We start from the raw sequence: 26740 nt of genomic DNA on the forward strand, positions 1-26740 counted from the left end.
CACGGAAATGCCAACTGTGTGAAAATGAATTGTGACGGAGAAATTGATCATTTTGGTTTGTGTGCAACTGGAATTCTGTGACACCAAGTCTTTCCTATAGCAGAATAGAGCTGTGAACGAAAAAGCCTGGAGCCAGATCCAGGAGAGTTGTATAGCTTTGACATTTCACACCATCTGTAGTTACCTGACATTTGCTAGTAAACAATAGAAAAGAAGCCCCTCCCTGCTTGTCCAGTGTGAACGCCATGGGCCATCCTTATGTTCGCGTTTAGTGTGTTCTTGAACTACCGGACCTTTTAACACATCTGTACTTAAACCTGATTGAAACAGGACGCCCTGCCACGCCTGTCGCTTCAGTTCTAATCGACTGTTCGAAACTTTGAATTGCCCTCATGATCTCATTAATTGTAATAAGTACATAAGTTTTGTCTTTCTGCATCTTCTGAGGCTTTGAAATAAAACCATGACCCCCCCCCCCCCCCCCCCCCATCAAGATATGAGGTTAACGGGTAAGAAAGGCTAAAAAAAACAACAACTGAAGCTCTGAGTTTGTGTGATCTTGAATGACTTCGTCGTTCGCTCTGAGGCTGAAATCACACGCTTTGCTTTGAAAAAGAGCCCCCCCCATGCGTCTTTCCAGCGCTGCTGCAGGTTTCTGCTTCCACACATCTCGTCACATGTTGCCTATGGCGACCGCCTGTTTACTTTGATGATGTTTTTGATCACACCTTTAATTGTGACTCCTCATTTTTATGCCTGACAGCTCTCAGGAGTCTTCACAGAGGCTTTTTTTTAAAAGGGGGGCCGACGTGAGGTTTTAGGAGGGAACAGCACGGAGGTGACACTCAAGAGTCAGGATGTAGCTTTTTTATTTCTGCTTTACGTGTTACACAAATAGCTTCGCTTTCAGTTTTTATCCTAAGCAACAAAGGGGAAATTTTCTGCAGGATTTTCAGCGTTTTGGCGTCACGGTGGCTCTTCTGTGGTCGCAAAAATAATTCAGGAGATAACTGTAAGGAAAAAAAACTCCACTCTGTGCATTTCATGTTTTATTAAATGCATCATTGTGTAATGCAGGATGTCAACTTATCTCTGATGTGATTCACGAGCCTCACAGCTGCTGAATTATGCAGCCGGGCAGATGATTTACATTGTTGTAGATGTATTTCTAAGCAGCAAGCATCAATCACAGCCTTCCCCCCGAGCTCCAAATCCTCTCACGTTTAGGATTTTACGCACTTTCTTGGAGTTTTTACGCACAAACACAAACCAGTCCAATCTGATGCTGGGTTCTCCATCTGCATTTGTAGTTTATTCCGATCTAGTTTTTGACCCACTTTTAACTGAAATTTATTATAAGTGGTGTTGGGTCGCTTCTATTACCTTTAATACTATCTATTTATATTTAAAAAAAAAAGAAAGCTTGTAAAAGTTGCAAAATAATTGACAGCTGTGTAAAGTTTAAATGAGTGAATTAGTGCATTTAAACTTTGTAAATGTTCAGCTTTTGGCAGGTTAAGCTGTATTGAGGGCCAAGGAAGTGTATCTATGACATATATTTGTTGATATATAGTTAAATAATTCAGTTTTATAGCATTTTGGCATCAAATAGCAATAATAAATTACAACTACTGTATATTTTTACATTATTTTGTTTCTCTGTGACACAATTGCCAAAATTGCGCTCAGTTGCTGTGAGTTATCTGTTGGTTGCTCAAATTTCTTATTAAATGTGAATGATTTAGCTTCCAACAGCCTCGGTAAAAGAAGATTAAAACTGAAAACATGCTAACTTGGCTTCTGCTGGTTCGTCCTTCATGTTCGAGCAAAAGTGATTAAAAGCTTTTCATGCTGGTCTGCATTCAGAAGTGACTCAATCCACAGAAAACTTCTAATCTTCACCAAACATCTTTCTATTTTAACTTCATGCTTATCTTAACTTCAACTTGAAACACTGTGAGCTGATGGTGCATTGAGGGAAGCAGCAGATCTGTTTCTGTCTGGACTGTGGAACACTGAGTTAATTTTTTTAACGGGTTTGAAAATGATTAGAAGAAAGGAGTTGGATAATTTCATGAAAAGAATTCTGATGTTTGTAAATCTCTGAAGCCTAACCGAGGAGGCATCATATGTCTGTTATATCAATCATTGAATGCACTTTTGATGGTAGAGAAAATAAAACTTTGCTGCCCTCACCAAAAGCTTTTTAGCATTTATGGTCGACTACCCGCTAAATAAAATTTGATGCAAAACTAATACGATGGTTGCCTCCTTTTTAATTTGTGCAGCTCTTGTCGTAGCAACCAACACATTCACACTCCCTACTCATCATATATGGACGTGTTTTCAGAGCTCCCTCCACGTCACCTTTTGACGTTTTGGGTGTTCCCAACAGTACCGGTCCGTGGTCTGAGTTGTTTCCACGTCGCACTGCATAATATGCAGCGACTGACTCTCAAATGTTTCTTGTAATCTCGCAATAATAAAGATGCAGACACGATGGATTCACATTTATATTATGTTTAGAAAATATCAGTTTTACGATGGTTGTGCCGTTTTATTTTGCTTTATTTATCTGTCACGCCTTAAAAGTTGGATGCGGCTGAAGTTAGCGTCTGGTTGTTATCCTCCATTTGACATTAAGGGAAAATCTTCATCGCAAAGTCTAAGTTTAAACCAGCTGCAACTGTTTGACAGAGAAGGAAGATTCGATCAAATAAAGTTTCCAACCCGCTGAATATGTTTCTGAACTGAGGAAACTTGTAAAAGGGACATTTAGGATTTTTTCCTACAGAAAGGCTGAATTAAGCAGAAATGTTCCAGTTCTGAAATGAAACCCTGATAGACTGAAAACCTTCAAACATGTGTTCAAATGTCCATTCTTCAGGGAGGTGTTTGATTCGTGGAAGAGGCTAAAGAGGGCTCCTGGATCCTCCTTTCATACGGTTTTCTTGGTGATGTCGGCAGGTGTCCTGGTAGTGTTCCTGTTGTGTCTTTATGTCACTAAAAAATCAATACTTTCAAAAGTTTTTAAATTGTGCTGAATTCCTTTGAAGTAAGAGTTGGATATTACTTACATGCAGAACCTCAGCTACTCAAAAATATATTACACTGAATATTTAGACTTTTTTTTCCAGACCTTAACTTTAAGACATTTTTAACTAACTGGACCTCTTTATATTTTTATTTGAAGACCCCGGTTTAAGTTAAGTTTTACAACATCCATATGGTGTAGTATTTTATCAGCAGTTATGAGGCTGCAAATACATGAGCAGTGAATTAGTCAGGGCTGAAGCTGAGATCGTTTGGTCATTCTTTGGTGTTTCCCGGGCCCACAGTAACAGACGCTGCTCGCCGGTGACTGCTTATTGTGAAAGGCGACATGCAGCACACTGAAACTGGGGGCTGGGCTGGGCTCAGCTCAAGTGAAGATGTAGAAATGCTGGTGTTGTGTAGGCTGAGACACTTCCTCCTACTGCAGTGATACTTCATAAGATTCACAGGAAACTTCTGCTCTCACTCACTCCTTCCCTGTCTCTCCATTTCATAAAGATTTGGCCTGTCTTTACTGTTGCTACGTCCAACAGCTATATTGTTATTTTATATTATTATTAAATAATCTAGAGGTAACAATTGTACAAAAATGTATAAAAACCATGTTTACATGTGTAACGCATGTGCTAAACTAGGCACTTTAACATTGGGAGTTGGGTCATCTAGACCCACTAGACAGTGCTCTGAACCTTTTTTCTTCAATGATTTGTGATCTTCACTGGTGTCCATGGATTACATGAAATTGGTAATGGTACTGGGGGGCAATTACCATATCAATGGCGAGCAGTTAACATCACCCAGTGGGGGTCCTTAGGCAAGGCCCTTAACACTACTGCCTCCCGAGCGCGGTTCAGCTGCAGCTCACCGCTCCCCAAGGGGATGGGTCAAATGCGGAGAAGAATTTCCCCATTGAGGGATGAATACAGTATAAATTTATTTATTTTATTTATTTATTTTTAAATCTTTCCACCTTTATCCACCTTTGTCATGGTAGGGAGAACACGTCAATGTAAGGGGGGGGGGTCATCTAAGATAAAACAAGGGTTAAAACACATAAAGACGTGAAAAAATTGATCAAAGACAAACTGTTCTTTGTCTTAAATATTTGCAAATTAGTCCAAAGGGGTTACACCGACAGCTGACTCCATTTAGCTTCATCAAGAGTTCACTTAAAGCTCCTAAAGTTGACAAAGCATATTTCCTATTTTAAACAGCAGTCATTTGATCAACACAAAACAAAATAACAAGCCCATTTTCACACCAGGAACCCTGCAGCTCCCAACTGTAAACAAAAGTATTTGTAGTTTGGCAAGATAACTTGACTCTTCACCAACAGCTTTTATTTTGCTCAAATGTATACTTTATTTTTCCTTTTCTAGAGCTCAGAGTTGTATTTGGATTCAGTTTGTGAAAGACGTACCAGAGTTTAGTTGTGTAGTCTGTACCAGAACTAAAACACACTTTCACAACTGCCAAACAAAACAATGTAAAGAAAGAATATATAGACTCAAACAAAAGAGAAAAATATTCATTTTCATATTTGAGGCAGGCTTAAAACACAGAAAACCTGGAGCCAAGTCAGTTCACCAAGTAACCACTAGAGGACTTGTAGGACAGGAACTGTTCATTGACATGGGAATGTACCTGTGCAACAAGAACAAATGTATTGTTCCAAAACCCTGCCAGATCTCAGTGGATTAAGAGTAGTTATGACAACTAAACTAGGTGTGCCTTGACACTGAGTCATCTGGACTTATTGTCTTTTCAGAAAGAGACAATAAGTCCAGATTCCATGACTCAACATGATGTCAGCGTCACCTGTATGAATGAGTGTCTTTATTGTGATATGAACTAGGTGTACATTTTTGTAAACGTAGTTTTTATTTTTTAGGCGAACCAAAAAATGCCATCAAAAGGGTGAAGAATGATGATTGACCATTGAATTTCCTGTTCTGCTTCAGTCTTACTGGTTGACTTTTGATAGCAGTTAGGTTTGTTTGTCCCGCCTACTCATCGACTATTAGAAAGGTCAGCTGATGTCATATCCTGTTAAAAAAACATTTAACATTGGCCGTATATGTTTAAATGTTTACAGTTTTTGGTTCAAAGGTCAATACAGATATGCATCCTTCAATGATAGTGTGCATTGGTGCGCTTAATCATTGGTTGTTCTTTGACATAGAGACTCATGAATTGGTCTGAAACATCCCAAAAACACAACGGTTGCTATGGTCCACTCACCTATACCATGGCTCCAATTTTGAATACAACTTTTTAGAATCATAAGGTTGCTGGAGCCTATCTGAGTTACTGTTGGACGAAAGTGGTTTACATCCTGGACAGGGAACTGAAAGGGTCGCAGCGACACACTGCCACTTATACTTACATTACAACTGTGTTGTGTTTTGTAGAAAAATAATTTGGATTGTTTTAGTTTGTGATGCCAAACAAGAGTGACGTTTTACGTGCAAAAATAACAGCTTTGTTGCTTTAAATTGACCATAACTAGCTCTTTTTGTCCAGAGTTGATGCCAGATTATTTTCTAAGAAGAATATTTGGTGTAATATTTTATTTGGGACAGTCAAGGGCCAAGTGACGAGACAACACCTACAGTGTTGTTTTTTCAAATCCTTAGTCAAAGAAAGCTGAAGGCTGAATGCAGCAAATGAGCTGCTGAAAACAGTCTTTATGTTTGTAATCCTTTCTGAGTAAACTGCCTGTCAACAGATAAAGTCTCAGAATATCCAAATATAATGGCGCTTTTTAGAAGTTAAAAGTGAAACTGAGCAATTAATTAAACTGTATTCAAGCGTGTTCAAAGCATTTTTCCCACACAAATCTTTTGCTTGCTGCCAAATGCGACTCCACCGTTTATTTCGTATTTTCTAATGCAAGTCAGCTCTTGCAGCTGCTTCTCGGTTGCGTAAAAACAAATCACGATTTTCCTTGTATTTCAGTATTGTGTTCCTTTTATATTTATCTCTGGCATGTTTTCTGTCTGGTTGAACCAGTTTTCTTTTCAGTATCTGGTTCTTCTGTATAGTGGGACAGACAAGTAGAGACTCATCAAAGTTCTGACAGTTGACATTGCAGCTCAACTGTATCTTGGGTGTCTTTTCCCTAATGTGGGAAAACGCTTCACGGTCACTTGAAATCTTCAGCAAACCCTTCAACAGATTGCTGTAAAGTTCAGGGCATAAATTCAGCTGAAAGCAGCTAAATGTCTCATGAAGAAACCTAAATCTGAAAACAAACAAAGATTTGAGTCTTAGGGGTTAAACTTGTAGGGGATTGTGACATCACCGACCCAGATTACAGCAGAGCTGTCTGCTCTTTTTTTCTCTTCAAGCCACGTCTTGGTTCTTTTGAAACAGGTGGTGCAGAGTTTTTTGCAGAGTCAAAGTGTCACGCCTACATGAAGTGAACTTATGGCAAAACCACGTCAAACGCATTTTGGGTTTCTATCTTTATCTGGACGCCTCCCTGGGGAGGCCCCGGGGAAGACCCAGCACACGCTGGAGAGACTATGGCTCTCGGCTGGCCTGGGAACACCTCGTGGTCCCCCCAGAGGAACTGGAGGAAGGGGCGTCTGCTTAGACTGCTGCCCCCGTGACCCGGTCCAGAATGTCCGGAAGAAGATGGATAGATGGATGGATGGATCTTTTTCTTCTTGATATTGATAAAAACAGCTGGATACCAATAATTTTATATGATATCTGTGTGGGAAATAGAGATTTTTTTATTTATAAGTTGGACAAGATAATGTGGAAGCTAAGCTCCCCACAACAGTTTTGTTTTGTTAATTGTGCAAAACACCTTGCATGTTGTGCATCTTTAAGACGCCACTAGGTGGCGCTTGCAAAATTCTGAGAAGAGAGAGAGTTTTTCTGAGAAAGACCAGCACGTTAACAGGGTCCGTGGCTGGTGAGCTAAAAACGAAAAAGGAAGTGCAGTTGCCTTTTCATGTCGGTGGACTAATAAACAACTGAATTCTATCAAGCGGCCTCCTCATCTCTTTCAAGAGTGCAACAAAATTTGGTAGCAGAGGATGGTTCAGCGGTGCATGGACAGCCTTTGAGTCGGACCGAAGGGAAAGGAGCACGATGGAGTTGGAGCAGCTACAGGACAAGCTAAGTGAAGCCTTGGTGCAGCTACAGCCTGAGCAGCTACAGAAGGTATGCTCTTTTGCGAAGATCGACCCGGGACTGTTATCCAAAAAGCACACGCTGATAAGATTGATAAGTGAAGAAGTAGAAAAAATTGTTGAAAGCGAAGAGGAGGATACCACGTGCGCTTTTCTGCTTAAGCTAATCAGCTATGCTAATGAGGCTAAGCCAGCCACGCTGCAGCCTTCCCCGCCACCGCAGCTTCAAACCGCAGACACAAGTCATGATCATGCTGAAGCTCTTTTGAGTTTACAAAAGCAATATGCGGTTCTGCAGGAAAGTTTCGTAGAGTCAACTAAGCGGATTGAAGCAGAAATGGCCAAATTAACAATGAGAGGGGCAGGCCAAGCACAAAGTCACCCGAGTCTGACGCAGCACGTGGTCCCCCCAGCTCCTACTCTGCCTGAAGTGAGCATTAGAAAAGAGTTTCGGATTAATGGCCAGATCGGAGAGCGGGGACAAAAGGACAAATTGTCTTATTCAAACCTCATCCACCAGATTGACATGGGTTTAAAGAAAAATCACAGTGAGGCTGATATCATTGAAGCGGTTGTCAGAGCAGTGAGTCCTGGTCTCAGCTTGCGTGATATGCTGGAGATAAAGTCAGACCTCACCCTCTCACAGTTGCGGACAATCCTGCGTGGACATTATAAAGAGGACAGTTCCACTGATCTTTACAATTGCTTGATCAATCTCACCCAAGAATGTAATGAGTCACCACAGAACTTTTTGTTTCGGGCCATTGAATTAAAAGAAAGACTGTTGCTAGCATCAAAAGAGCCTGGTGCAGAAGAACAGTACAGCCCCGAGTTGATTCAGAGAAAGTTCCTGAGGGCTGTGGAAACTGGACTGTTAAGTGCTGATATAAAATATCAACTAAAGCGCTACTTGGAGGATCCAGCTGTTACTGATGAGCACCTGATAGCCAAAATAAATGCAGCTGCTAGTCTTGAATGGGAAAGAAAGCAAAAGTTCAAAAAGCACGTCAGAGAACCCAGGGTCAAAGAAGTCAGAGTGGAAGCCCAAGCAGGTCCAGAGACGGCAGTGGCCAGTGTGAGTAGCCGACCATGTCCTACAATGACAAAAGGTAAAACGCCTGAAATGCCAAATGCAACACGCACGGAATCAGAGCTTCTTGACATGGTAACACAGCTTAAAGGGGAAATGGAAGAGATAAAGAAAGCCATTCGTGAGTCTCCCCGAGCCCCTTTTCATTTCAGAACCAACAGGAAAAGAGGGTGCAAGAGCTGTCAGGCTGCAAACAATGGAGAGCAATGCGACCACTGTTTCAAATGTGGGAGGAGTGGCCATTTGTCACGGGACTGTAGATCTGGAAAAACACAAGGTAAAGGGCCAGTAAACATGGCTGCTAGCACTGTCATCACCAGACCTACACAAGCTGAGACACAAGAGCTTTACCAGCTAGTAACAGACAGCATTCAGAAATTAGAGGCAAGGTTGGCAGCTAAAACAGAGTCAACTCCGGATAAAGAAACCATTAGTGTCAATCTACTGTCCCCAAATCGCAGATCACAGCTTCTCAACCTGATTGGAAAAAAATATGTGATTTCCTGCTCACTTAATGATGTGGAAACAAAAGCTTTGTGGGACACAGGATCGCAGGTCTGCCTCATAAATGAGACTTGGAGACAACGCAACATGCCAAACACAACAGTCAGGGATCTAATAGAGTTAGTTGGTCCAGATATGTTGGATGGGAGGGCAGTAAACCAGACACCAATTCCATTTTCCGGGTGGGTGGAGGTTACTTTTAAACTTCCAACAGACACTTGTTCGAAAATCGAGCTGCTTGTCCCAGTGTTAGTGGCATCCGGAGTGGGAGTGGCGGAGCAACCCATAATTGGATTTAATGTGATTGAACAGGTCCTTAAGATGGGCATAGAACCTCCTGATGCAATCAGTGATGCAGTCAGCACCGCCTTTTCCTTTGATTGTAAAAAGACTGAAGTTTTCTTAAAAGTGATGCAAAATGGAGAGGATGGCTTGGGAGAAGGCATTGTAAAATTGGGTTGTGACACAGTGACTGTTCCTGCTGGCCAAACTAAAACAGTAAAGTGTTTTGTCCGAACTGGCACCCTTACAGACGCACAGGATGTACTGTTTGAGCCGAGCCAACACACTCAATTACCAGAGGGGTTACAGGTGCAGAAGGGGGTAGTAAGGTTAAAAAGAGGAAAACGGGCAGCAGTAACGATTCCAATTACAAACAGTACAACTTATGACATTCGGCTGCCAGGTAAAACCATTTTTGGGCAAACGCAAAGACTCAAGGTCATCTACCCTGCAGAAATGAGACCCACTACGGTAGGGCAGGTTGGGACAAACACAGTAAACTCAAAGGCGGAAAACGGAGAAGGCAAAGAAACAGACCTCACTGAAAAGGAGCCGGTGGACGCCTGGGAACCTCCGGTTCCCCTGGATCACCTTTCTCCAGCCGAGAAAGACAAAGTCAAACAGCTTTTAAGGGAGGAGAGAGATGCTTTTGCACGTGATGAGTATGATGTAGGTACAATTCCCTCTCTGCAGTTGAAAATAAGACTGAACGACCCCACCCCTGTTAAAAAGACATACATTTCAGTCCCCAAGCCACTTCATAAAGAAGTAAAAGAATACTTGGAAGATCTGTTAAACAGGGGTTGGATAACCAAATCAAAGTCATCTTACTCAAGTCCCATTGTCTGTGTGCGGAAAAAAGATGGGGGCCTTCGCCTGTGCTGTGACTTCAGGGAGCTAAACAAAAAGTCAATACCCGATCGCCACCCTATTCCCCGCATACAGGACATGTTAAACAGTCTGAAGGGAAGTGCCTGGTTCTCAGTCCTCGATCAAGGCAAGGCATATCACCAGGGCTTCCTGGAAGAATCCAGCCGTCCCCTCACTGCATTTATTACGCCCTGGGGTCTCTTCGAATGGGTAAGAATTCCCTTCGGTTTGTCCTCAGCTCCAGCAGCATTCCAGAGATCAATGGAGGAGTGTTTGTGGGGGTTGAGGGATGATATCTGTCTGCCTTACCTCGATGATAATCTTGTTCATTCACAGACTTTTGATGATCATCTGCGGGATCTAAGAGACGTCCTACACCGATACAAAAGCCACGGAGTGAAGTTGACTCCTCGTAAATGTGAGGTTTTCAAAAAAAAGGTACGTTTTCTTGGCAAGTTAGTCACAGAAGAAGGCTATACTATGGACCCTGCAGATGTTGCCCCTGTGCAAGCCCTGAAACACAATCAGCCCACAACAGTAGGAGAGTTAAGGAAGCTGTTAGGTTTTGTTTCATATTACCGCAGTTATATACCTAACTTCTCCCGAATAGCAAAGCCTTTATATGACCTCCTGAGTAATGACAAAATGGGCACAATAAAACAAAAACCCAAGAAACAAAGTAACTTTGGGCAGTTGGCCTCATCACACAAAATCAACTGGTCTTCTGAACATCAGAGAGTTTTGTGCCAACTCATTGACTTTCTCTCCCAGCCTCCAGTGTTGGGTTACCCAGACTTTGAGGAGCCATTTATTGTCCACTGTGATGCTTCCCAAGAAGGGCTAGGAGCGGTGCTATACCAGCGACAAAATGGAAAACTTGTGGTGATAGCGTACGGCTCCAGAAGTCTAACTGCCCCAGAGAAAAATTATCACCTCCATTCTGGGAAGTTGGAATTCCTTGCACTGAAATGGGCCATAAGTGAGAGGTTTAGGGATTTTCTGTATTATTCCCCACCATTTACAGTTTATACAGACAATAATCCTCTCACCTATGTGCTCTCCACGGCGAAGTTAAATGCCACAACACAGAGGTGGGTTGCGGAGTTAGCCGATTTTCAGTTTGTGATTAAGTACCGGCCCGGAAAAGCAAACAGGGATGCAGATGGCCTCTCACGAATGCCACTAGATATGGAGCAGTATATGAGCAAATGCATACAGGATGTTCACCCAGATGTAATACAGTGTGTGGTGCAGGCGGTCAGTGTAAAGTCTCAAAATAACGAGCCATGGCTTTGTCCAGTGACCATTTCTTCTCTCATCAGTGAAACAGAGCAAGCAGTCACTTCCATTGCTGAACTTCCAAAAACAGTCTTGAGAAGGGCTCAAGAAGAAGATGCAGTCCTAGGAGATGTTGTGCGCTATGTGGAGTCAAATCAATGGCCAAAAAGTGGAAAACGTCTTAATAGCAAAGTTGCAGCATTATTTAGAGAAAAACACAAACTAAAAAAAGGTGAGGATGGGCTAATTTACAGACAGACTGCATCCCGCACCCAGCTGCTGTTGCCTCAGAAGTATCACAAGCTAGTTTATAAGGAGCTTCACGAAAAGATGGGTCACTTAGGGGTGGAGAGAGTCATGAATCTAATCAGAGAGCGATTTTACTGGGCTAACATGCAGAAAGATGTAACACATTACATCACAAAGGTGTGCAGCTGTTTAAAAAACAAGCGTCCCAACAGGCCCACAAGAGCCCCTTTGACTAACATCATCACCACCTACCCCTTTGAGCTAGTCTCTGTGGACTTCCTGCATCTGGAAAGATGCAAAGGCGGTTATGAGTATATTCTGGTTTTAATGGACCATTTTACACGTTTTGCTCAAGCCTACCCCTGCCGCAACAAAGCCGCCCACACTGCCGCTGAGAAGATCTTTGGAGACTTTGCACTCAGGTTTGGGTTCCCCACCCGTCTCCACCACGATCAGGGAAAAGAGTTCCAAAATAAACTGTTTGCAAAGTTACAGGAGTATAGTGGTGTCCAGGGGTCCAGAACAACTCCCTACCACCCACAAGGAAATGGGCAGGTGGAGCGGTTTAACCGCACTTTGTTGGCTATGCTCAGAAACCTGCCAGAAGCAGACAAGGCTGATTGGAAGTCGTCTCTTGCCAAGGTGGTTCATTCCTATAACTGCACCAGGAGTGAGGCAACGGGATATGCACCCTATTACCTTTTGTTCGGCCGCAGCCCAAAGCTCCCAATCGATCTAATGTTTGGTCTAGAAACCAGAGAACAGAGTTCATCTCAACAGGACTACGCAGAAAAATGGAGAGCTAAAATGGCTGAAGCTTATAGGCTAGCCTCAAAGTCAGCTCAAAAGGAAGCCATGAGAGGAAAAGCCCTGTACGACAGAAGGACATATGGTGCAGAATTGCTTCCTGGCTCCAGAGTGCTTGTTAGAAACCTAACAGAAAAAGGAGGGCCAGGAAAACTAAGATCATTCTGGGAACATCGAGTTCATGTAGTAACCCAAAGGAAGCACCAAGACACCCCAGTGTATGAAATTAAACCTGAAAATGGCAAAGGACGCACCCGGGTAATGCACAGAAATTTACTCTTGCCATGTGACTTTCTCCCGCTGGACACAGAAGACTCTCAACAAGAAAAAATGAGAAAGAAAAGATACACTCAAGAACATCAGGTGAACACTCGAGAGAGCTCAGCTGATGAAGAAGAGGATGAAGAGTGCTGGCGTGCGATTAGCGGACTGCCAGCTGGAAGGGATACACGCAGCCGCCTTCAACTCAGAGCTGAAGCGCCAGTGTTTCACCCCTACAACAAAAGAAGTCAAGAGAGTGAGAACAGCGACTCAGATGAAGATGCAGGACCACTGGAGCCTGATGATGCAATGGCTCCAGGTGACCCAGCTGAGAAAGATGAGGTCCAGGCAGAGGTGCCGTTTGAGTCCAGTTCCAGTGACCAGGAAGATCCTCCCTACAACTCTGTGAAACAGTATCCTTTCCGACAAAGAAAAAAAAGACAAGTGTTTACCTATGATAAATTAGGTCTGCCTAGCACTTCATATGTTTAAGTGTAAAAATGAAGTGTAACAAATAGGCTATGTTAAAGAAAAAAAAAAACATTAAGTTAATGAATAGTTGTAATGTTAAACTTATTCTAATATTGACCAATATTTGTTATGTTTAGAAAAAAAAAAGATTTTAGTATGTTTGATTACCAGGCAAAAGAGCCACATGTGGGTTACACTGGTAGGTTATTTCTATGTTGAGTGCCTTACTCTCAGGAAAGATGCAGATACCCTCTGTTGGTGGTTGGTGTAGGAGACTGTCATCGTGCACAAAGGCATCTTCTACAGACATGCAGCATGGAAAAAAAGGAGATACATGCTGTATTGTGGACTGTAACCAGTTAGCATCTTGATTTACACTAATGTTCCTGACTCCTACATAGTGTGACCCTGCTTTCATGTAATACGTTGTTTCCATATGTGGACTGTTGATAATTGATGTTTACATTTTTTTTCTCAGATATTTTAGAATGTCGAGGCGACATTACAATTTTGAGGGGAGAGTGTGGGAAATAGAGATTTTTTTATTTATAAGTTGGACAAGATAATGTGGAAGCTAAGCTCCCCACAACAGTTTTGTTTTGTTAATTGTGCAAAACACCTTGCATGTTGTGCATCTTTAAGACGCCACTAGGTGGCGCTTGCAAAATTCTGAGAAGAGAGAGAGTTTTTCTGAGAAAGACCAGCACGTTAACAGGGTCCGTGGCTGGTGAGCTAAAAACGAAAAAGGAAGTGCAGTTGCCTTTTCATGTCGGTGGACTAATAAACAACTGAATTCTATCAAGCGGCCTCCTCATCTCTTTCAAGAGTGCAACATCTGGAGTGAGTGACCCCCCCCCCATCTCCAAGAAGCCAAAATCCCATAGACTTCTATTCAGAAATAAAAAGCTATTCCTCAGTTATTCTATTATTCTATTCCCTTCCTGCTTTGCTAACTTTTTGAAAAAAGTTTGTGATCATCCGCATTTTATTTTCAAGATATAATCTGGCCAATCAGGTGGTTCAATCAAAGGTTTACATCAAACATTGAAAGCGTTGAATGACAGATTTTGTCAACAAGCTCACTCCTGATTTGTGCGAGTGGTTGCCATAGAGACGATGACTGAGGCAAAGTTCACACGGAGCGTTCAAGAACGCACTGAACACGGGTTCTTGGGCGTGCATGTATGGTTTTCACACTGGATGAGCAGGGAGGGGCTTCTTCTTCTTCTTTTTCTTTTCTACTGTTTACTAGTGCGTGTCCACCATCTACAGTTGGAAGAGGCTTGCTGTGAAATGACAAAGTGGTGCAAATCCTGTGTACCTTGCTCCAGTTTTTTTTACAGCTCGACTCAGCTATATAAAAGACTTGTCATAGAATTGAAAGTGCGATTATACTATGGTCTGGGTGAATACTCGATTCTGATTGGCTGCTGGTTGTGCATTAAAAAGTGATAACCGCACGCCTCAAAAAGTAGTTCCGGTCACCCATCTCAAATCTTCCGTATCACGGTTTCTTTAAAACAACCTTTAGCTACATCATCTGGACAAAAACAACCGGTAAGAGGTGAACTTTCTTTCTGAACTGATGCTTTATTCAACCCATCGGGACGGTCAGCACTTATATATCGCTTTACAGCGCCGAATCTTAACTGCAGCAGTGGTGTGGTGCCTTGCCATGTTACCATGACACCGCACCACGTAACAGATATTCCGCTTATCGTGAAAAAAGCGACCCAAATCAGAATAAAAAACAAGAATTAAGGACTAAAAACAGGTTAATATTTATTTCTTTTGTAACTGACCATGGTATAAGCAGGTTAATGGCCTTCGAACTGTGCATTATCACTTTCTAACGCACTCCGCATTCAGGCTTCCACAGCGTGCGTAAATAAGGGTTAATGGCCGACGAAGTGTGCATTATCACTTTTTAACACACGCCATGGATGCCTGAACCGTCCGACGCGAAGTGCGTCAAAAAGTGATAATGCACAGTTAGTTGGCCATTAACCCTTACTTTTTCATTTCTTCTCCATGATCAATTTTCAAACAGTTGGCACTTCTGTGAATTAATGGAGACATCACCCATACGCTTCTACCAAATCCCCAATTGGCCAAAGTTTGACTTTTAACACGTGTTCAATGGTCGTACATTTGGAACACTGACCCCAATAACGGTCATAGAAACTTGATGAATGCAAGAGTTTTGAATGCCGAAGCACAAAACACCCGTTTACATAGACTTTTCATTGGAAGTGGATGCTTGAGCGCACGTTGCCGAGGGCGATGTGAACATAGCTTCACAAGAACGTCAAACCAATCACTGCTTATTGACGTCTTCTGTTCCAACATGGCGTTATCCATGTCATGAAAAAGTGGCTCCATTTGGAGCTGGAAGTAAGTTATTTTCCATGGGTGACATCACATTTGCTCTGTCCAGTTTTCATACACAGTCAATGACTCTACCATTAGAGTGTAAACTTTACTATAGTACTACAACTGCAGAGCTAAATCCTATTTTGAATGGTTAACATCCACAGGGAACTATGGTGTCCCTCCTTAATTTAACTTCTTAAATTAAAACTATACCGTTTTATTTGGAGACATTTGTAGGAATGCCCACCTCTGCAGATAATTAAATGCTTTTAAAAGAGCGTTTGACCTAAATGACCCATGTTTACCAAATAGCAGTGAACTCACAGCAGGTCATGTGACATCCAGTTAAATAATTCATACACTTAAATCTCAACACAAAAGATTGTTTGCAGCATCTTTTCCAAAGCAGAGAAATCTACGTAAAAATGTGTAGCAGGACAAGAGAAAGATTTGGTTCTGGTTCCTTCATCACTTCAAATCTGTAGGCTGAATGTGGGCAGAGCTGAGATACACTCTGTCATCCGTTGTGTGGAGCGATGGGAACGATAAAGAAGCTGGCAGGTAAATGAATGAAAGGACATTAGAGTCTAGAAGAATGCATTTCCTCACAAAAATACAGGTGAGACAACAAACAAACAAAGCAAATCTCGGCACAACACACCAACAATTGATCCTTTCGGTGCAGAAAATCTTGTGCAGCAAATGCAGTTGTCCGTGTGTGCTCTGCCGAGTCTATTCATCTCAGGACTCATTCACCTATGCAAATGCACACCTACACAATGCAGCTGCATGTTTCTGCTTCCACGCGTTCCAAGTTTAATCCTCAGGCTTCCCATCTATTTCTCACACCTACAGGAAAGGTGTCTCTTCTTCAGTAGTCCCTGCAGTCGCCATCATGAACCACTGTTGGTTTTTGGCTTCACTTCATTTATTGTCATATCGTCTCAGGTCTGGTATTATCTGTTCTCACCGCCTTCGCCCTTCGATTTGATAACTATGAAGGAATGAGTCTCGAAACTAAACTACAAAATTAGCCCAAAACTTTATTTTTTTTAGTTTCCTGGAACAATTTCAGGGGTTAGGCCTTTTGTTTTGGACAGTAAAGTTGAATGTTAGAGTCTTGGGCATTATATAACAGATCATATTGGATCTGGGCTGCATGGTGGTGTAGCGGTTAGCACACACAGCCAGAAAGTCCTTCTTCAAATTACCAGCCGAGACCTTCACCGGCATCTTCTCCTCCTGCATGCATGGGTTTTCTCCAGACTTCCTCCTACAATCCAATCCAAAAGAGGTTTATTGGTGAAGAGAGACTGCTGATTTGTCCAGGATGTTCCCTCGGCTTTGCCAAACTGTGGATGGGATCGGCTCTAACAAAATCCCAAAAGGTCTTCAGCGGGTTAAAAAAAATGGATGAATGGCTTATTTGATTCCAGTATTGTCTTTAATTATTGAAAAAGGGTGTTTTTCCAGCACAACTATAGGGCACATCAAGCAAAACAAAACGTTATATAACTTCACTACCCAGAATGCTTTGAGGGGCTTAGAGGCAGGTGAATGGTCAGAAGGGCTGATTTTAGTGATCTGTGTTTTTCTTCATGTTTTATTTGCCACAATCAGCCTTTGCTGGGAGAGCAACACGCCAAATAAGTCAAACCTTATTGACCATAAATCTCCACATTAAAACAATACTCTTACTTTTTCTGTTCATTTTGTTAAACCATAGTGCGTACCACTCCACCGGGCTCCTGACTACAGGACTCATAAAGCGGCGTGGCCTCATAATTTACCAAAGTCATATTAAAACAGATTTTTCAACGCCGTGTACCACAGAAAATCTGCTCCAGGTCAGTAAAAACAACCAACATTCATACGTTCTGATAAGTGTGGGGGGATGGGGGGCAGCCCTGGTAAATTACCTTCAGGGTGTAGAATGCCTCATACTCCAAATTGGTGTATTTTCAGGAGCATCTCAGCGTTATTCACTTAAATCCTCATCCCTCCAACCAACTGTCAAGCACGGTGGTGGAAGAGTGATGATGTGGGTTCCATGCAGGACATCTGCGTCCCACGGTTGTTAGATGGAGCTCAAACTCCAGCAGGTAAACCTGAGGGTAAAATGATGACTGCGAAAGCTTTGGCTCTTGGAATCAACCGAAGGTCACTCAGCATCAGAAAAGCAAAAGTCCAGCCCCCACAACAAAATAAAAACGATCAAATTGAAGAAAAGGTGTTGGCTTTTTTAAAGAAATACTGGTACAATAGGACATACCAAGGATACTAGCACATGTAGAAATAATAATAACTTCTTATGAAAGCAGCTTATCTCTCCATTTGCTCCATTTGTTTTCCATTTGTTGTGACTAAAATGTGACTCAAGTGACGCTGATAAGCTCATATAAAACCCTCCAAACAAGTTTTCTAGAGTTTATTTCTCTTAATAAATGTGTTTTTCTGTGTTCCAATGAGTAATTTTTGGAACAATCTGTTACTGTTGTTACTCATCATAGATCTCACAGCAATAAAACAAACTCATTTCGCAGAAGGGAGCCTCCATATTTGAAAGATAAGATTATTGGCATCCTCGTTTTAAAAATGCACAAACTGGAAATGGTTTGAGTGATGTTTGATCATATTTTCAGTGAGTCACAAGTCATTCATGCACCATGAAACAAATTCAGACCACTTCTCCTTTGGAGTTTCCGTTCAGCGAGGAGTGGACTTACCAGTTCCTGCTCTCTGCTGGAAGTCGAGGGCTGTGAAATTGTCCAGGAATCATCAATCATAACTTCATTTCCGGACCATCTCCTGCCTCTTCTCGGATCGCTTTCACCACGGCCGCTCCTCTGCTGCTATCGTTTCCCACGTCTTCTCCGACGCATAAATCTGTGCATCCCTGTGGGAGAAGAAAGTGAGGCTGATGGAGTGGGCTGCCACAGGTTCTCCTCGCCGAGCGAGGCTTGGCCTTATCCATGTTTTAGTGCAACACAGCTGTGATGTATTTATGTGTTTAGAAGCTCATTCTGGAGGTTAGAGGAGTGATAGGTGGGAGATAACAGAGACTTACCCTGCTGGGAGATGGATTGGCTTCCCAAAGTTTAGCTCTAGTGTTTTTAATTTCATTTTAAACAAGAAAAATCAGTGTAATTGTTCTGTTTTCAGCACACTTTCCTTTCAACTCCGTTTTTAATGCCTCAAACATAAACATCTAGTTATACTTTTACTGTTTTACAAACAAAATAAAAATATGTTTTGCCTATATGTTGCTCTTTATGCCTAAAAATGTCAGTGTTCCTTTCTTATCAGTCGGAAAAACATTAAAAATATATATATACTTAGGATAATATGTAAGTTAGAATAAATCAAGAAGAGAAGAATAGAAAAAAAAGAGAACTTAAAACTATTTTTTAGTTTTGAGGTAGATATATTACATAGGTTTATATTACTTGCTAAAATTTAATTTTAAGTAATTCAAGTTCTGCAATGCAGTTATAACAATTTAAAAAGCTAAAAAGTACAAAAGATGTAAATATTAAAAAAAATAACTTGAGGAATATGAAAATAGGAAAGAAAAATACCAAAAATAGATTTTAAAGAAAGAACATTGCATTAAGTAAAATAAATCACGTCCCCTTCTAGAAATTACTTTCTGAAAGTGATAAAATCTAAAAAAAAAAAGTCAGTTTCCTGTTTTCCTGTTGCTGCAAAAACTGAGAAGAATATTTCCAAAATAAAATGTACTTAAAAAAATATGTAAGGAAAAATATAAAATAAACACAATTGTTAGTTATGCAATACATCAAATACATGTGTTTATATTATATATAAAGAAAAGATTAAATTTGAAGAGATTCAAATTTTATTAAATGTAGTTATTGTAATTTAAATAGCTTAAAAAAGGTACAAACAAGCAAACAAACATATTTTCACAAATATGAAATTAAAAGAAGAAATATACTCCCCCATATCAAATGAAAGAAAATTGCATTATGTAAAAAAAACCTCACATACTAATGAAAAATAACACAAAACAACATTTTTACAAATTAGAAAATAATTTAAATGTCTAAGTGAGTCTCCTAAGTACATTTAAAAATATGCTGTATTAGAAAAATGTGTTTTTTTTACACGTTTGGAATTCAAAATAAACGAGCTTTTTTCACTTTTCTAACAATAGCATTGATGAGCCGCCGTTTCCAGAGTTTTGACAGAAAAGTGACAAAGACGAAGAACAGGAGCGTCTGTTTTACTGCTGGACAGATGGATGACAATAAGGCTGAAAAGCAAACAAGCTGCAGCTTCATCTGTGTTGGTTCCCATCACACACGCCCATAAAAACCTGGATTTTCTGTCGGGAACAAAAGCAGGATTATTCATTATTGCTGTATCTGCTGCTGACTTTATTCATGTTCATCAATGATCACATGAGTAGAAATGTTTCTGCTGCCAGTAATTGTTGACAGATATTGATAAATAAAAAGATGTGACTGCAAAAAAAGAAACACAGAAATACAAAAAGAAAAAAATACTAATGCAGACAATCACAGTCAGGACACTTTATTGCAACAACAGGCCCAGAGCATAAATGTCCTGTTAGAAAATTGGATGAACTTAAAGTCAGACTGAAAAAAAAGAAAAACCTTTTTTTTTGCTTTTATTTGTCATCCGTTGAAAAAACAAGGTGACACATCCTCTGATGTTTGTCTCTGTTTCCACATGACCGTTAATCATAAGTCTGTTGACTGGGGGTGGGGAGTGTTCACTGAGTTTAACAGAAACTTGAAAATGTAAAATTCCTTAAAACATTCCCCTTCTCTGCGTGTTGCAGGACAATCAAATATGGATCGTCATTCATTATTTTAATCTGGTTTATGGCACGGATTTGTTTAACAGCAAAGGTTGGAATCACTTTGTGGTGTTTATGCCAAAACTCAGTCCACTGAGAAAATTGGTACATTTATGTATTAAACCTGCTAAAACATCCAGCACACACGAGTCCAAAGTGTCTAGACTTTGACCAACACCTAACATTAGACCTTAGGGTTAGTCCCATCACTTCTCACTCACTGGGGTGTGTGAAATTTGTTCTCTGCATTCGGGAGGGGCAAGCTGCAGACACCGCACTACTTGAGACCCATTTGGTGATTAAACCCCACCAATCGAATCCTTAATGCAGAGTATCAAAGATGGAGGGATTGGTTCCCAGTTTTTGGCGTGACACAAGTGTGGATTTGAACCCACATAATACCAGTTGTAGGGCAGACACTCTTCCACTAGGCCACTTTTAAGACACATTTTTAGAAAAGAGAAAATAACCCAGAGTGAAAAGGATTTTCCTTAGAAATACTGTAATTTCACAAAATACATTATTTTGAAAAACAGACTTTTCAAAATAAGACAACTGCTTCTTAAACATATGAAGTATATTTTGGCATCAGTTTCATCAAACACAGGTCAGTCTTAATCACATGTGAGCCACTCACTAATGAGAGATGCCCGAGCTCCACTTCTACTCTCTAGAATGAATAAAGCTGGTCTCCACATTCGTTTACATGTGTGCCCACATGACTGCTCTCCTTGAGTTCACAGGTGAGGTGACACATCAAGGTCCCGAATAGGACATTTTTAGATGCATTTTTTTAAAAAGAAAAAAGTGTTATCATTGAGCTAATTAGTGATGCTGGAATAAATGACAACAATCTGGCAACCAAGTGTTACGGTTGTGGATGTTTTCTTGACATGCATGTGACACATACAGCATGCAACAATAATGCAATAAATCTCTACTGCATACTGTTACATCATGGATGTCATCTCAATGGTTGTTGTTCAGCTGCAGACAGCCAGAGGTTAGTTCTTTTTAAGGCCAGAACTCAGAAAAACAATGTTCTTAAAAAGGCTTTTTGTTAGCTTAGCCACATTTTGGTAAATTTAAAATGTGTGCATTAATTATTTATTCAAAGGTCATCAGTCAACACTCAGATAGATATAGTGGGACTTTAATGAGGTTAATTTTTCCATCCCTGTTTCCACATCAGCAGTAATCCGTCCAAAATTATGCCTGTTAATTAGCCTTTTACTAACAAGTTCTGACTGATGATGGTCATTCTAACATAGTAGACTGATTAAAACAACCTTACTGGATAATTGGTGTGCCTCTATAAGAGCTAAATACATATAAACAGAATATAATATAGAAGATATTTTGAGTAAAAGTTATTTGGATGCTTTATGGAAACATCGTTTGTTGTTTGGTTTGTTTGGCAAATGAACATTTGCTTAAAGCGATTTCCCTGAGTGTAAATATTTCAAGACCACAGTTTAATTATCTCATGTAAAGATACCACACGAGGTTTTCTAAAGACAATGACCTCATTTGTTTTAATGGATCGGCCTGCAGTGCTTTGTTTTCTTCTGGAAACCAGGGTCTGGTAAACACTCGAGTCTTTTTCTTTTCTTTTAGGAATCAGATAAAATCAAGCCGACATACCAGGTTTGTTGCTGCGTTCACACTGGGCTAGGAAACACGCGTTCAAGCAGACAGTTCCAATCAAAAGTCTGTCTAAAATGCACGTTTCGGGCTTCTGTGTTAAAAATTCTCCTGTTAATGCATTGTATGCAAGTTTTTAACTCCGTTTTTGGGCTCTTCGTACAAAACAAGCAGCTATTGAACGCATGTTGAAAGTCAGACCAGTTGAACTTTGACCAATCAGGGACTTGGATTTGGTAGTGAGGTATGTAGTGTCCTTTTCAAAACACGCAAGTACCAACTGTTTGAAAATTAATAGGAGACAATGAATAATTGTGGTTTGTACTCTGATGAAATGATATGACACCAAGACTTTTTACATATCGGAATAGAGTTGGGGGAAAAAAGCCTGGAGCAAAATTAACATCAGGGCAAAGTCGATTGTCTCGGCGTCAATATCCATTGGGATTACATTAATTGAGTAAACGGTCGAAGAGTTACGGTATGTCACAGAGAACGTTATTCAAGTGTCTCTGGCTACATATCTGCTGTTAAAGTGATTAACAAAATGTGACTTATCTGCCATATTTTATGAAATGGATCTAACTAAACAGAACTTTGTTGTGTTGATGCCAAGCGGTGGCTCCAACTGTTGCCTGCAGCTGTAAAGTTGCTCTTCAGGTTCTTGCATGTGCGTCAGTCCAGCATCTTTGTAGTTTTCATGGCCTCCATCTTTATGTAAGTTTGCTCCTCTGGTGTTTTCTCCTTGAATCTGCTAAGCGCCTGTTGAGCTAAAGTGAAAATGTGACTGTCAGAGCGTCTGCCTTAGGGTAGTGTGTGAAAGAGCTTTGTGAGCCAGTTAAGTGTTCCTGGATGAATACCCCGCTTCACATCAACCTAATTGAAAGGTGAGATTGACTTTCTTTTCAAAGAGCAGCAGTTTTTTTTGTTTTTTTTTACAGAAATCCTCCTGACAGTACCTGCAGAAGCTCTTTAGCAGGGGAGTAAAGCCTCATACCTCTATGTGTCTCTAATTTATTTCCCAGAGTCCCCCTTTTTCCACAAGTCTCCAACATAATTATGTCCAACAGTGAAAAAGCCTTAGTTAAAGCCCACATTGACAGCAAGCCTCAAAACATAATAACCCTGTTGCAAAGAGAACTAATTTGTGAAGCATCTCAGCTATGTTCATGATTCAGCTCATGGAGAGGAGTAATTGGGACCGATCTAATGGGGGGGTGTCTTCTCTGAGGTGTCGTTAGGGATTATGTTGGACAGCACGAACATGGGGTTGTTGCAATTTCACAAAGCCTCTCTCATAATTGGAAGAACTGAAGACTAAGAGATGGTGCAGAATGTCATTATATCTTTTACTTGTTCCACATCTAGCATTTGTTCTGTTGTTGGCTTTGCTGTCAGATCAGTTCTATTCTGAACCCAATTTATAAAACATGAGACACCTCTAATGTTCCCTTTACCTTAGTAACCCCCTTAAAGCTGAACCCTTGGCACACATTTGAATTTAAGTCATCTTCGTCTTTAAGTCGAAAGTCTTTAAAAAGAAAATCCAAGTCAGAGAATACAACATTTGTGGGAGGACAATGGATTTGACCAATTAGACTGAAGCTTTGTGACCATTTTCACATTAAATGATAAACATTATGCCAAAGCACATTATTTTCTCGGACTTAAAATGGTTTATCCCTCCACTCCTGGGCAGTGAAAGCGAGCTGTAAACAGAGCTTTCAGGTAATCCATTTAGACACTGCAGATGGGAACAGGTATGCGAGTGGCTGCCAATTTCATTTACATACCCATTGAAGAAAGAACAGAATGCTGTTTGGAAACATGTCTCTGATGCACGACTCCTTTTTCCCCCCTCCTAAGGTTTGTCTCCAATAACTATTGTGGAGCTACCAGAGTACTACGTTCTGCAGCTGAAAGTAGCAAAAAACTTCTCTTAAGAAAAGCAACAGAAACTTCAGTGTTGGAATGACTCAATGAGTGCCTCAACATACATGCATGTAAGGGATAAACAATGCAAAAACCTCTTCTCCAGTTGTTGTGTTGCGCTGTAAAACCCAGTTAGGATGCATGGCTGAAATAATGCAGCTGATAGGAATGAAAATCCAAACAAGGTAAGGCAGATGAACACCCCGGAGAACAGAAAGTGAGACCAAACTGAGTTTTGTGATGCCTTGTTCTGCTCTAAACTGTATAGATGTTGAACTTTCCCTTCCTGGGTATTAATGAGTGAATTCAGAAACACCCCATATGTCAAAAGGGGCGGGGCATTACCTGAAAAAAACGAAATAAATTACTGATTGACATTTAATATGAATGTTTTGATTTAACACCAAAGGCAGAATAATACAACCTCTTTAAAACAAAGCCAGGTCACCTTTTGTGTTTGAATAACCTTATTAATGAAATGGTGTTTGTCTTTGCACCTCGGTGCACATTTTACATTTATATTTCATGACATTTCTAAAGATTAGTCATGTGATCTTTGTTTAAACTAAGCCTTAGTTGTTTTTTTCTGTTTTGTTCTAATAAACACTAACTATAAGTAAACAATAGTCCAAGAAAGGTCACAATCATCCAACAATGACACCTTATCTTGTCGCCGCCTTAAAGAAGCTGTTTACCACGCTGTCACTTGATGGCATCTGGGTGAACAAAGCCGCTGCCTCTCTGCTGTCATCTGAGCTTTATGCCGCCAGCCTCACATTTTTATTTGGGCATTTATGAGGCCTATCATATGCTGCTGTGCATCCATAATTGGGAGGAGGTGCAGAACACGCACGCACACAAAAACGTTGAGCTCGTTTACGGTTGCTGCTAATAAACTCCTGCAGTTGTAATTACTTTTACCTCAACTTAAATGCCACATATTTTCTGGTTCAGTTTCAGGATTAGTTCAGGTCTGCTGCTGTTTGCAAACCTCCACCAGACCGGGGCCTCATATGGAGTCTGGGAATTACAGGGCGATGCAGTTTGGCGTGAAGTCTTTAACAAGCAGTTTTCAAAATGTGGCTACAACGGGATTTGAAATTCCTCCTGTGGAAGGATTAATGCAGAGGCTGTGCTGAGAGAATGTAAAGCAACAGAGAATGTTGCTGCGTCTTATCTACGCTGTAGAAAATAGCTTTGTAATGAGGAGTCATGGGAGACACACAAGCACTCTCTGAGTTAATTTTCTTTCAGCTTCATTCGTCCCGTTAAGATCCACCTTTTGAAAACTGAATGTTTTTCATGGATAGAGTGACAGAAAAATTTACCTAAACAGCAAACAAACAAGTCGAAATTTTTTCTTGTTGTAGGACATGGTCTCATGTGAGGCTTTTTCAAAGAATAACAACGTTTTTGTCACTCGCCCACTCAGCCGTCATCGTCAAACCTTGATGTTGCTAAACAAACCTGCCGTGGATAGGTTTAGTTCTGTTTGGATTTTATCCAATGCTGAAGCCGAACCATGGGTTTTGAAACAGTTCTGGTACCTAAACTTTGTTCAAATGTTGGTCATCAGCCAATTTTGGGGACATTGGAGACCCTCTTATCAGACAAATATTTCGCTGCTGCCTTTCTTGCCACCCGCTGTTACTGGACTGCCACCATGTGACCTCCATATGTGCTCGGTCGGCCACTGAACGAGGTCAAAAAATTGTCCGGTCACCGTAAAATGTGAACTTTTCCTTAAAACCTTGGTTTTAAAATGGTTGGCTTAAAAATGTTTCGGTTTTAAATATCACTATCTGGCTACCTGCTGAATTTGTTGAAAATTTTGAATTGAGGTTGCTGTGCGGTGGCATTTCGGGATATGTGATCGTAGACTTAGTCACAACTGCCCTTACAGGTGGATACGGTCTGTCTGAAGGGGAAAAATTCTCAAACCTGTACAGACAATCAAAGTGTGTTTGTGTGGGTGTCCTACAGGCACCTACATGCACCCTGTGTGTGTAGCATTTGCGGACGGTCAATAAGGAGCCAGTACTCGCACCTTACTAACAACTAAAGTGTGGCATAAGGACACTATAGGTCAGCATCACCTGTACGTCATAAGTACAGCTTTACTAATACTTCACGGTACATTTACCACATGCGCCGCGATCCAACAATCCATGCCTTAGATGCTTTATTTCCTTCTTTCGGACAGTCTGCACTGTTGCGCTGCATTTCCGTTTCATACACTTTGAAGCAAACACAAATTTTACTGCTAATCTCCATGACGTCAGTATTGTACTCGTTGCTCTTTTTCATCAAGTCATTGAATTTGAATCTTTTACTGTGAAGTCAAGCCAAACGTTTGCTCGCTTTGCTTTCTGCATTTGACTAAAGCTCCGCCCACCCTCACACTCAGTACCCATCCCCAGCTTTGAATGCTACTGATGCTTCTGAGCAGCTACAGTTACACTCCTGTATCCAATCCCCTGTTTTAAGTTTTAATTTTAGGATGTACCCAGAAATTACCATGCAGAAATCAGAGTAATGAAATACTCAAACCACCTCAGGTTTTTTTGATGCAACATGACCAGGAGCTTCAGAGAATCTGCTTTTGCACATTTAGGTTTTTGCATTAATGCTTTATTGTTTTCTCTCTGCGACATGTGTGAATCAGGATGTGCTAATTCAATTAATATGTAAGTCTAGAAGAAGACACATCCATCCGAATGTCCTAGATGACCACTGCGTCCCACTGTGACCATGTGTGCAGCAGAGAAGCACAGATGGGGTCATGACATCCTCTGAGAGCCCCATTAGGACCCATTGGAGCCTCCATTGGAGCCTGCCGTCATCATCCGGAGGCTGAGGATATGGCAGCTTGAAAGACGGAAGTTCAGCCCGTTGGTTGGGCAGGCTGGGCTTTAAAGTAGGCCAGCTCATGCC

General features: G+C 41.0%; 2 protein-coding genes and 1 long non-coding RNA gene across 5 annotated transcripts in view; 2 read left to right on the forward strand and 1 right to left on the reverse strand.

Moving 5' to 3' along the window:
* The window catches only part of LOC101162723 (ankyrin repeat and BTB/POZ domain-containing protein BTBD11-A), a 185132-nt gene that overhangs the window by 6787 nt on the left and 151605 nt on the right, over window positions 1-26740 (forward strand). The gene's annotated exons all lie outside the window — the stretch shown is intronic.
* LOC111946953 lies at window positions 4594-13809 on the forward strand. Of its 2 annotated transcripts, none has more exons than XM_023952520.1 (2): window positions 4594-10383; window positions 11268-13809. In XM_023952520.1, exons 1-2 carry the CDS (start codon window positions 7159-7161, stop codon window positions 11268-11270), a joined length of 3228 nt encoding a protein of 1075 aa, XP_023808288.1. In that variant the 5' UTR covers window positions 4594-7158; the 3' UTR covers window positions 11271-13809. The 2 variants fall into 2 exon arrangements, with proteins under 2 accessions (XP_023808288.1, XP_023808287.1); XM_023952519.1 differs by having other exon boundaries at window positions 6658-10155; window positions 10282-13809.
* Window positions 15027-26740, reverse strand: part of LOC111946955 — a 126944-nt gene continuing 115230 nt past the window's right edge. The window contains exon 5 of the long non-coding RNA XR_002872805.1: window positions 15027-18280. This is a non-coding gene — a long non-coding RNA (uncharacterized LOC111946955). The remainder of the gene's footprint in view (window positions 18281-26740) is intronic.

Source organism: Oryzias latipes, chromosome 23, assembly GCF_002234675.1.
Source record: "Oryzias latipes chromosome 23, ASM223467v1".
NCBI lineage: Eukaryota > Metazoa > Chordata > Actinopteri > Beloniformes > Adrianichthyidae > Oryzias > Oryzias latipes.

Excerpts from the sequence above, each read along its gene's own strand:
- LOC111946953 (XM_023952519.1), top strand. The coding sequence starts at position 7,159 with ATGGAGTTGGAGCAGCTACAGGACAAGCTAAGTGAAGCCTTGGTGCAG. Across the intron at positions 10,156-10,281 it reads CCTGGGGTCTCTTCGAATGG|ACTTTTGATGATCATCTGCG; the intron begins GTAAGAATTCCC and ends GTTCATTCACAG.